The 12,817-nt window shown below is 39.2% G+C and overlaps 1 protein-coding gene across 1 annotated transcript in view; it reads left to right on the top strand.

Moving 5' to 3' along the window:
- adgrd2 (adhesion G protein-coupled receptor D2) overlaps positions 1-12,817 on the top strand; it is a 43,607-nt gene that overhangs the window by 18,902 nt on the left and 11,888 nt on the right. Inside the window, exons 15-18 of the mRNA XM_071515197.1 lie at positions 586-739; positions 2,819-2,952; positions 3,543-3,658; positions 7,802-7,922. Of these exons, the coding sequence (XP_071371298.1) occupies positions 586-739; positions 2,819-2,952; positions 3,543-3,658; positions 7,802-7,922 (525 nt within the window). The remainder of the gene's footprint in view (positions 1-585; positions 740-2,818; positions 2,953-3,542; positions 3,659-7,801; positions 7,923-12,817) is intronic.

Genomic DNA, 12,817 nt, shown 5'->3' with positions numbered 1-12,817 from the left:
TCAGGGTGGAGAAGCCTCCGAAAAGGCATTTAGACCATCATGGGACACTAAAACTCTCCATTGAAACCCAAGATAATACTACTTTTCCTGCTACTACTACCTTTCATAAGTTCTAAACACCCATTATAAATTTTGGTAACACTTTACAATAAGGGTCACTAAGTTAAGGGTTAGTTAATGCTTAATAAGCATTTACTAACCTTTAATTAACAGTTAACTAATATGTCAGGTAATATTTACTAATGGTGTTCATGTTACCTAAGGTATTAATTTATACATTATTAAGTCATCTTTATAAACTATTAGTAACATTAGTAAATTATACGTTAGTTAACTGTTAATTAAGGGTTAGTTAATGCTTATTAAGCATTAACTAACCTTATTAAGCATTAACTAACCCTTACTAAGCATTGACTAACCCTTAACTTAGTGACCCTTATTGTAAAGTGTTACCTAAATTTCTATACAGGTTTAGTGTCATAAAGCATGGTACTCACCAGATCAGTGAGGCCTTAGTCCAGTAGTCATTCAGTCCTGATTACATGAGGATATCATACCATAACATATCTGTCGTTTATCCTCCAGGAGGCGTGCTTCGTGGTGACGGCGCTGCTCCATCTCTTCTTCATGGCCTCCTTCTCCTGGATGCTGGTGGAGGGCCTGCTGCTCTGGAGCAAAGTGGTGTCCGTCAACATCAGCGAGGACCGCAGGATGAAACTCTACTACGCCATCGGCTGGGGTTAGCATGATCTCTGTCACAGTTTTTTATTGTAGGACTCTATTTTATTTTAAAGCTGAAATTTGGTTATTTCCCCGCTTTGTTTCCCCTTCTGATCGTGAAAAGTATTTGAAATGATGTTCAGACTACAACCAAACAACCATGGAAGTATTCTATTATCAAAGAAGGTAGCAGTCAGTGTTGCTCGTGTGCCGTTAGCTCACCATTAAACAGTTCCCACCCTAGTAAAAATGGCTTCCCCGGACCAGGCAGGCTAATTTGGCTTTTACTTATGTAACTTTGAAATTAAGAAGAGTGTTAGGAAATAGCATCTGTTATGATGGTGTAAATATTGTGACTTAAAAGTAATAGCAGCCTACAGTGTGTGCTACTAGCATATCAGTCAGGTAAGCCAAAAATGAAAAAAAATTCAGTGAAAGCCCTTTGGGTAACTAGTATGCTAACTAGCTAACGGTATTGTATCCCATTCCGGCCACTCGGTCACTCGCGTAATTTCCGGTGTTTACCTGGATTTTTATTTTTTTATTTTTAAGTGACGTAAATTCATACACATTTCAGAAGCTAGGTATCAAATTTCATAAATATCTATACACATTTAAGCATATAAAACACTAAGTTACAAAGTTAGTCACGAACAATTAGCGGGAAGCCTTAAATCCCACTTTGGGCGACAGTTACTTCATGTAGAGAATCGGTATTGGCTGATAAATGGAAAAATAAGAGCTTTGAGTACATAGCCTGCACTTCTTACAAGTATCCGTAACATTGTGAGGGTACAGGAAGGGTTAATAAAGGGTTAATATCGAGTATATGAATACACCGACACAAAAGTACGTTTGGAATTGGATACGAATTTTGAATCTCAAAAATAGGTGCGCTGTCATCCATTTGCAGGGACTGGAAGAAAATCAATTACAAGTTAAGGTAAAAGCGATATTAAAATTTAAAAAAGACAGATGGAGGATTGTTAATTTATGAGGAAACTCAGCAAAAACAGTACAGGATGAAATATATTGGTATTTGATTGTGATTTTTTGGTCATATGCTGTCCGGAATTGGATACCCTGATGTTTAGTAGCGCAGGTAACCTGTATTGGCTAATGTTAGCTGGATAGTTAGCAGACTTTTGTCGTACCCAGTCAAAAATTTCATTAGCTGTCTATGCAGTCCCCCAGCATAGTAATACTGACAATTGGTATTGTGTAACCTGACTCCATCCAGATGGATAAAATAGCTACTTGTTACTGGAAAAAGTCTCGGATTCCAGCTTTAACGGTACATTTGGGGCAATACTTGTGATTTGAAGCTGCATGAATCATTAAATTTGATCATTTTCACGCCCCAATAATTCCCAAATACTCAGTGTTTCCCCCAGAATATTATTCTTGTCAGGGTGGAAAAGCCTCTTAAACAGCATTTAGACCATCATTTGAGACTAAAACTCTCCATTAAAAGTCAGACTAATGAAATTCTTTGAGGTGGGTCAGCAGCTCCTTAAGTCAGGATGAGGCAGCTTTCACTGCATTTTACAGACTGTTGAGTAAAATCCTCCCACACCACACTGGAATGATTTCTCTGGTCAGACATCTGATATGAAAATAATAATAATTAAAACATTTTAACTAGCTGTCAGGGAGGATGATATCGGCCTCAAAACTGAACCAAGTGAGCTCCGACCTAGGTTAAAGTACTTTAACTCACTAATTCACACTTATTCAACATTGCTATTTCATTGTGTGTTATTGCAATGTTACCGCACTCCCAGTCTAACAAACATCCTGACGCCGCCACTGTTCATGTTCCCGAATCCATCTGTGTGTGTTATGTCGTAATAATAAGCCGAGAACAGCATGTGTTCATTCACACACTTACACAAACAGCCAGTATTCAGGTGGCCAACCCAGCATACGTTGCAGATGTCTTGAATGTTCCCTTACAGACTAAATAGACAGTCTGGCACTACAGCAGCCACTGTTCCATAAATATGTAAACTCTTAAAACATGCTCCTTTCTCTTATGGCAATACCACTTGTTATAGTCTCATTTTTTTCTTTTTTCTTTGCTTGAATTGTTTTTCAGGACTACCTGTTCTAATTGTGGGCATCACATTGACAATATCAGTGGACGAGTACAAGGCGGACGATCACTGCTGGCTCAATGTGAAGACTGATATGATTTGGGCGTTCGTGGGACCTGTTATTTTTGTCTTGGCGGTGTGTACTGCAATCTCACTTTGTGTGTGTGTGTGTGTGTGTGTGTGTGTGTGTGTGTGTTTGCGTATGTGTGTGCACATTTGCCTGTCTACCTCCTTACATTTCCCTGACTGCAAGTTTTATGGTTGATGCAAGTATCTTTGTGAACATACATTCATAAAATTGGTTCTAGTCAGTGAAAAACAAAAATCAATATTTTCAGAAAAGCATTAATTAATGCTTTTTTTCCCTTTCGTCATATATTTTACTGGAGATCAATTTCACACTCACTGTGACTGCACTGTATTATGTATTTTCTTTGTCATCTTTATGAATGTTTTTTTTGTCTCAGGTTTCTCTTGAAACAGAGATTTCCGCCTCAAAGAGACTACCTGATTAAATAAAGGATATATGAAAAATGAAAAGAACCATTCAGTACTATTTACTGATGATGTACACTCTGAATGTACCTCCTAAAGATTTACATCAGCCTAAAAAGGAGGGTCCACTTAGGTGGCTTTACCCTCCACTCCAGGCCAAGTGGATGTGCAGTGGCATGTATCGTGTGTTTTGTCGGAGGCCATGCTGACGCCGTTGTCGTCTGCCCACAGGTCAATGCGGTGGTCCTGTGTCGGGTTGTCATGGTGACCGTTTCCAGCGCGCGTCGCCGGGCTAAGATGCTCAGTCCAAGCTCGGCGTCAAAGATGCAGACCTTTGACCTGACCTGGTGAGATACAATGGCCCTTCTACCTCTCTGTCTCTCACTTGCTCTTATTTCTCCTCTCGCTTTCCTTTCTCTTCCCGCTTTTTGTGTGCGCGCTCTCATTCTTCCCCATGAATCCTTTTCTCTTGTGCACCCACGCTCTATTTCTGTCTCTCTCTCTCTCTCTCTCTCTCTCTCTCTCCCTCTCTCTGTCTCTCTGTTTCCTTTTTGATTTGGGTCGAGCCAGCTACAGTCAATAGAGGCAGTGTGAGAGAGAGGGAGTCTAGGTTCGGGAGTCTGCTGTGGGAGTTGTATGGGCTTATCAGCTTAACACCTGGTCCCAGTACAGCTGTATCTGTGTGTGTGTGTGTGTGTGTGTGTGTGTGTGTGAGCGCTTGTTTGCGTGCAATAGAACCGCTGTGTTGGGATGTCTCTCTTCCCTCAAAACTAAATTATGCTATAAATCCTGTTATCTTAACAGTGTGTTAATGTTATAGCTACATCTAGCATTGTTCAGTTCCCCCAGACAATATACAACATGGACAAGGTCTTAAAAATAAGATTTCTACACATCTTGAGACAAACACTGGAGTTGGAGAAACATTGGAATTTGTCCAATCAAGTCAAGTCAAGTTGATCCTGTTCACAGAGCAAGCCAAATGCCTGAAGGTTGTTTAAAGGCCTTTTTGAAACATTTTACACTGCAACATCCTTATTCTACTTGGCTTTGTTGAATACTCAATTCTAATCATATCACTCCTCAGTCAGACAAGCATGTAATTCATGATAAACTGCAACCTGCTTGGCGCTTGGGGAAGCCAGCATGCATAAATTGACTCACTTGGGACTGGAACTCTGGATCGCTCTTATCAACCAAGCTCAACTCAAAGTGATGTGACAGTAAGGCTCATAGAGTCTTTATAGCTGTGTGGCAAGTCAGAGTCGGCAAGTCGGCACAGTAAAGTTTTTTGAAAATTTGGTCTGACAGAGTGACTTATACTAGCTGCTGGTCGCAGCTAAAAGTCTGGTCACTTTTGCTGATTTCTAATCAAACTAGAAGGGCACTCGGAGAGCGCAGACCTCCGCCAAGGTTCGTGCTATTATTGCTTGTACGTGAGTCGGATCCGGATCCGGATCAGCTCCAAAATTTAATGGGGTCTTCCTCGGCCCATTCTACACCCTTTCACAAAGTTTCAGGAAAATTGGGCCTGTATTTTCTGTAATCCTGCTAACAGACAAACAAACAAACAAACAAACGGCACCGAAAACATAACCTCCTTGGCGGAGGTAATTAACTAGCAGCACCTTGTGGCAAAAAACTGTTACTGCTTGGTTAGTGCCCACAAACACTCAGCTACCTGAGGCTGGAAACATGGAAGACAATATTACTTTAAATTTATTCAGAGAGAACCAAACTTTTGATTACTGGTTAGAGGCTGAACAACAATCTAACCAGATTTGTTTACATTTCTATAGTTACAGTCTTGCTACGGTGTAGCCGTGGATGCTAGCTACAAACGTTTCTATAATTACAGTTCTGTTACAGTGTAGCCATAGAGGCTAGCTACATACGTTTCTATAGTTACATTTCTATTATAGTGTAGCCATGGATGCTAGCTACATACGTTTCTATAGTTACATTTCTATTATAGTGTAGCATAGAGGCTAGCTACGTACATTTCTATAGTTACAGTTCTGTTATAGTGTAGCATAGAGGCTAGCTACATACGTTTCTATAGTTACAGTTCCGTTATAGTGTAGCATAGAGGCTAGCTACATACGTTTCTATAGTTACAGTTCCGTTATAGTGTAGCATAGAGGCTAGCTACATACATTTCTATAGTTACAGTTCCGTTATAGTGTAGCATAGAGGCTAGCTACATACATTTCTATAGTTACAGTTCCGTTATAGTGTAGCATAGAGGCTAGCTACATACATTTCTATAGTTACAGTTCCGTTATAGTGTAGCATAGAGGCTAGCTACATACATTTCTATAGTTACAGTTCTGTTGTAGTGTAGCCATGGAGGCTAGCAAATGTTTCTCCGGTTACAGTTCTGCTACAGAGTAGCATGGATGCTAGCTACACACGTTCTATGGTTACAGTTCTGACAAACATTTTTTTGGCGAATGTTTGTAAATTACTTTAGCTTGTAATAAAACCATTTTATATCAAAATTTGGTGTGAAATGATTAATGTGTTTGGTAAGTAATGGTGTAATGAGTGGGGCCATGTACAGTGAGCCTCTTCACATCAGGGTGTTGATTCACCCTGTTTGGATTTTTCTTGTGCTAATACTGTATAATGTCTACCGTACTCGCTATACATACATGCTCATACATAGGCAAGACAATGGGAGGACAACATGTACAAACCGTAATGCATTATACTAAAAATAAGTATTAGGAGATTTTCATGAAGTATTTCATTAAGTACACAGTATTAATATGTGTATATGGCTTTTGCAGGAGTTAATACAAAAATAATAAATAAAGACACTGTTAACTTTTATTTGTGAGGAGAGGCTTGGATCTCTTTTCTTATTTGAGGTAAAAACCCTTCAACTCTTATTAGTTTTACATGATAAATTAAAAAGCAGCACTCCTCTACTAGGGCTGAACAATTAATCAACATTTTATCGAAATCGCAATATGGCCTACTGCAATTTTCAAATCGCAAGAGGCACAATATTTGTTAAAGGCGAAATGTGTGTCAAAATAGCATTTTAAATGAAATATTGTCATGCTGCAGAGATGTCCTGGCCTACACATCATATTCTACAGACTTAAGAAAACATCTTTGTTTGGTACAGATCCCCGCAGAAATCCCACCATAATCATTTTAATACGTTTTTCAATGAAAATGAGAATAATGATGTAAAAATGATCATTCCCTCTAATATCGCAAATCATATCGCAATTGCAATATCAGTCAAAATAATCGCAATTAGATATTTTTTCAAAATCGTTCAGCCCTATCCTCTACCCCGATTTACTATTTCCACATTTGTCTTAGCCAGATGGAAATGCCACTACGACGTTTCCCTTCTCAGTGTGTCTCTTCATTCCCTCACAAACAGATTGAAAGTAGTCATCTGTGCCAGCTCTAGAGTGTTATGTGATTTCAGAAGATTAGAGGGAAAAGGACTTTCAAAAATAAAAGGGAAGCGAAGGAAGTGCTGGCTTTGTCCTTGCAGACATAGTGCAGACTGAAAACTCAATCTCTCTACCCAGGTGCAGCAGTATGACAACAATAGTGGTTTGAACAAAGGCAACCTTTTCTGCCTTGCCCCGTGAAATGGTTATTGGCCGTATAAGCACCAAGATCATTGAAAGGATGATTGCAAAGGAATAGGAGCATGACTGTGGTAGGCGGTAAAATCCATGGCTGTGTGTGGAGATGGAGCGTTTGCAGAGCATTCAAGGAGGAAACGCTCAAGAGGGAAAATCTCATCAAAATGCCTTGAAAACTCCCACTTGTTCGTCTTTTCTGCTCATTTTCAAATTTCTAAAAAAGTTTGAAAGGAGAAAGATATATGGAGTAATTGCAAATAAAAAAGGCGCCAAAGCACAGTGTGAAATATTGTGTCAACAATCATGCTAGGCTACAATTAAAACTCTTTTAGCCACTACTCCCATATCTGTCATTTTGTGTGTGTGTGTGTGTTCCATTCATGTGTACTGTGTGTAAGTGTGTGTAAACCATGTATGTGTAAAGGTGTTTAATCCAGAGGGTGTGTGATCTATGGCAGGGGTTCTCAACGTGGGGTCCGGGGACCACCGGGGGTCCTTGAGGGGGTTCCAGGGGGTCCCCAGCAAACTGATGAATTGTTAAACTTCACCATTATTTCATTTACAAGAAGTGAACACAATTAGAGAATGTAGAAGAATGACTGTTTTGATCATAGTTTCACTGTTATCTCTCTACCTACAATATAGACAGTCATGGAATTCTGGACAAAATCATATCTAACAATACAGATTTGGGTCCGAGAGACAAAATCTCATCAAATGGGGGTCTGTGGCTCTAATGTGGACTAAATTAGGATCCCTGATATGAGAAAGGTTGAGAATCACTGATCTATGGTGCATATGTTTGTGTGTGTGATGCATGTGTGTGTGTGTGTGTGTGCACTGAAAACAGTACTGTGTGTGTGTTTGTTGCAGGGCTGTTACGCGGCCGGTTCTCATTCTGCTGCCGGTGCTGGGTCTGACCTGGCTGTGCGGAGTGCTGGTTCATCTGTCCATAGTAGTCGCCTACATCTTCATCGCTCTCAATGCCTTCCAGGTAAATAAAGACAGCCAACATATACACAGAGGCCATCCGGGAACTTTTTGACCTTGTTATCTCATTCTCCATATCATAACACACACCTACACGCACACAATAAATGCCAAAAAAAAATTGGAGCCTATCACTCAACACAGCGTGTGATAAAGTGATAGCATGGAGCCTAGGGCTGGGCAATATATCGATATTATATCGATATCGTGATATGACACTAGATATCGTTGTAGATTTTGGATATCGTAATATCGTGATATGGCATAAGTGTCTTTTCCAGGTTTTAAAGGCTGCATTACAGTAAAGTGATGTCATTTTCTGAACTTACCAGACTGTTCTAGCTGTTCTATTATTTGCCTTTACCCACTTAGTCATTATATCCACATTACTGATGATTATTTATCAAAAATCTCATTGTGTAAATATTTTGTGAAAGCACCAATAGTCATCCCTACAATATTGTCGTAATATCGATATCGAGGTATTTGGTCAAAAATATTGTGATATCTGATTTTGTCCATATCGCCCAGCCCTAATGGAGCCTATATCACTCAACATGGGGTATGCTAAAGTGTTAGCATGGAGCTACTATCACTCAACATAGTGTATGCTAAAGTGTTAGCATGGAGCCTACTATCACTCAACATAGTGTATGCTAAAGTGTTAGCATGGAGCCAGGGGCAGAGCTAGACTCTCAGCACAGAGGGGGTGGAGCATTCTCGAGGGGCCCTTCTGATAAAGTCATTTTAAAATTCACAACTGTAAAATAGCTTATATACCCTATCCTATCCTATCCATAAACAGACATTGGCTTGCCAAGCAAGCCAATGTCTAAGAAAACATACAGTGAAGCCAGAGCCACTTTGTCAGACAAGCTTGTTCTCAGTACCATGTCTTTCTTACACGGGAATAACATAAACACTAGAAAAGGTTACATTTTCTGAAGAAAATGTGTGGGCTTGCTTCAGCAAGACAGGTTGAAGACAGTTGAATTCATGACAGAGTGTTTAAATGTCTGTACATTTTGAGTATTTTGATCTGCTGTTTGAAGAAGTAGCTGTTAAAGTCATAGTTGTAGTGGTAGCAGTAGAAATAGTAAAACACTGAAAGCCAGTGCAAGTCTATAAACCAGTTAGAGTGTAGTAGAGAGACTGCTGAAACTGTAGTAGCTGCAGTAGTAGTAGTAGTAGTACTACAGTTTCACTGTTTGCAGCAGTAGTTGTAATGGAAGTAGAATCAGTCATTATTATGGTAATTACACCTCTGTGTGTGTGTGTGTGTGTGTGTGTGTGTGTGTGTGTGTGTGTGTGTGTGTGTGTGTGTGTGCCTTTTTAAAGGTTGTAGTATTATGGGTTGTAGTAAAAGCAGCAGTTGTAATATCAGGAGTAGAAATAATACAATACGTACAATAAGTAGTATTTGGACTATCAGTATTAAAAAGCTTCAAGCTTGGTGGTGTCAGAAGATAATGTTACCCACTGGATTTCAACCCACTATCTTCTGCATTGCAAACCTTTTCACTGACCACTAGGCTACTGAGACCACTGGGTAGCATTGTGCTCTCTTTCTCTCTGCCTCTCTCCTGTCTCCCACCTGTCACCAGGTGTTCTGAATCCTTTAATCACACACTTTCTACTGAAGGAAAAAAAGGCAGTGGAATGTGGAAAACGTCCATTGCTCAAAAACGACACATGCTATCACTTAGATATTTACATTGTCAGAGAGAGGAGTGGTAGAACAGTTTGATATGTAACATGTATGTCTACTGTTAAAATTGTGGAAATGACTATAGTTATTTGAAAATCAGCACAAATACTATTGCACTAGTGTTGAACAAACCATCATAGCTCACAAAATACATATCCCATCACTTTGATATTTATATATTGGGAGAGAGAAGAAGTATGTCAACATTTTGATGTGTAATATGTACATGTAGTGTGAAAACTGTGGGAACTATTACAGATCAAATATTGTATTTGCAGAATGAAAAATCGGCAGAAACAAGGCAAAAGCACTAGTGTTGAACAAACGTCCCTAACTCAAAAACTACAAATGCAAATACCACTTAGATATTTACATTGTGAGAGAGAGCAGAAGTGTGTGACCAGTTTGATATAAAATACATATATGTGCTGTGAAAATTGTGGGAATAGTGGCAGTTTAAAAATCTGTACAGGACACAGGTGATGAAATGAGAGGAGGGCTGTAAAAAACAGTTTTGCACTAGTGTTAAACAAACATTCGCAACTCAAAGACGATAAACGCTATGGCTTAGATACTGGCATTTTGAGTGGCACAAGAAGTAGCAGAACAGTTTGATGTGTGATATGTGTTTATAGGGTGAAAAATGTGGGAGCTACCACAGTTTCAAAACTTGGAATATTTAGTAAAAATCACAGCCTCTACAGTTCCTAGAGTGTGCCACTCTAGCATGCTGAAGATTCTCCATTCATTTCTATGGGGAAAAATATCATGTTTAAGCATAAATTGTGAAAAAACTATAAATCCCAACACTTAGAAAAGTAATAGCACGCTATTCCCGAACGTGCTGAACGTGTGAGAGTTTGAACCGCGTCGATAGCTCAAACGATTAGTTGCTGAAGCAAGCCCAACTAATAAAATAGACACGGCGGTCTACAACACTATACAAGGCCTATTCAAATACAAAATAGACACGGCGGTCTATAACACTATACAAAGCATATTCAAATATAAAATAGACATGGCGGTCTATAACACTATACAAGGCATATTCAAATATAAAATAGACACGGCGGTCTATAACACTATACAAAGCATATTCAAATATAAAATAGACACGGCGGTCTATAACACTATACAAGGCATATTCAAATACAAAATAGACACGGCGGTCTATAACACTATACAAAGCATATTCAAATATAAAATAGACACGGCGGTCTATAACACTATACAAGGCATATTCAAATACAAAATAGACACGGCGGTCTATAACACTATACAAAGCATATTCAAATATAAAATAGACACGGCGGTCTATAACACTATACAAGGCATATTCAAATATAAAATAGACACGGCGGTCCACTGGCTCTCCCCAGGGATGCGTCCTCTCTCCTCTACTGTACATATTGTACACCAATGACTGCCGCAGCATGTATGAAAACCATCACATCTTGAAGTTTGCTGATGATACAGTCATAGTGAGCCTGCTAAACAGCGAAAGGAAATTTCCCATGGTCCTGTTGTTGACTATTTTTCAAATTGGTGTCATGAATCGTTTTCAGTACTGAATGTGTCAAAGACTAAGAATGTGTGTATTGATTTTAGACGTTCCCACCCCTCTCCTGTCAGTACAGTGATTGATGGCCAGAATATAGAAATAGTGGAGTCCTACACATATTTGGGAACTATATTAGACAATAAACTGACATTTGAGAGTACTAGACTGACATGGTGTACAAGAAAAGCCAGCAGTGTCTCTTTTGTCTCAGGAAACTCTAACTTCCAGGTTGACAAGAGCCTGATGACAATGTTTTATCGATCCTTTATTGAGTCTGTGCTCACTTTCTCCTTTATCTGCTGGTATCAATCTCTCAAGGTAAAACGCAAAAATGTACCCAATAAGGTGGTTAATGTCTGTAGCAAAATAACTGGCACTGACAGGAAACTCTGCAGGATCTTTACAACGAACAGTTATATAAGAAAGTAGAATCCAATCTGTCTGATTGTTCCCATCCTTTACATCAACAGTTTCAGTTTCTGCCATCTGGTTCCCTCCCCAGACTTCCACTAGCTAAAACCAACAGATACAAACACTCCTTCATACCCTCTGCCATCTCCCTGCTAAACTCTAGGAGGAAAAGGTAGTTTTCTGCATAATGTTGTATCTTTTTACTGTGTATTTATGTCTTTTAGTCTAGTGCTGTATTTATGTGCCCCGTGTTTTATGTGTGCTAAATTAGGGCTGGGCAATATATCGATATTATATCGATATCGTGATATGAGACTAGATATCGTCTTAGATTTTGGATATCGTAATATCGTGATATGGCATAAGTGTTGTCTTTTCCTGGTTTTAAAGGCTGCATTACAGTAAAGTGATGTAATGTTTTGAACTTACCAGACTGTTCTAGCTGTTCTTCATTATATCCACATTACTGATGATTATTTATCAAAAATCTCATTGTGTAAATATTTTGTGAAAGCACCAATAGTCATCCCTTCAATATTGTCGCAATATCGATATCGAGGTATTTGGTCAAAAATATTCTGATATTTGATTTTGTTCCAGCCCTAATTCAAATACAAAATAGACACGGCGGTCTATAACACTATACAAGGCATATTCAAATAGAAAATAGACAGTAACACCACAGGCAGTGACACAGATAGGTGCCGAGATGCGGTAAGCATGGAGTTGAACAACAGATTAATCTAACATTCTGACTGATTTCTTCATAACCAAAATTTAAGTTAATAAAGACTAATTATGGATGTTTCACTCACCAATTGTTGTCCCTGCTCAGCCTGCTGTAGTTTAGTGTAGTCCATTTGTGTAACATCCTCCATGGAACAAAATAATCCGAACAGGTTAACTAACTTTGTACATATCATGATGGTCCCTTTTTAAAACTTAATCCTCCTCTTCTTCATGGTGGCAAACCTGCCCAACAACTTTGTCTTGTCAATGTTTATGTCCCGCTCAACACACAGCAAAGTGAGGTTGGATAGTCTGGCCTCATCCATGCATGAACGCAAATAGCTCTTAATGAGCCTCAGACGGCTGAAACTTCGTTCGGCACTAAATTAACAAGACTAGGTCAAAACCTAGTATATGGCTGGACCGTGTATGGGTGTGCCACGTGCCACGGCCGACCAATGGTGTAACTAACTCCGCTGTTGACTGTTAA

The sequence above is a fragment of the Centroberyx affinis genome, unplaced genomic scaffold (assembly GCF_046629955.1).
Source record: "Centroberyx affinis isolate AG114_WGS23_722 - 3 ecotype Tasmania unplaced genomic scaffold, CSIRO-AGI_Caff_v1 ptg000324l_1, whole genome shotgun sequence".
Taxonomy (NCBI): domain Eukaryota; kingdom Metazoa; phylum Chordata; class Actinopteri; order Beryciformes; family Berycidae; genus Centroberyx; species Centroberyx affinis.
This window is presented reverse-complemented; position numbering and strand designations above follow the sequence as displayed.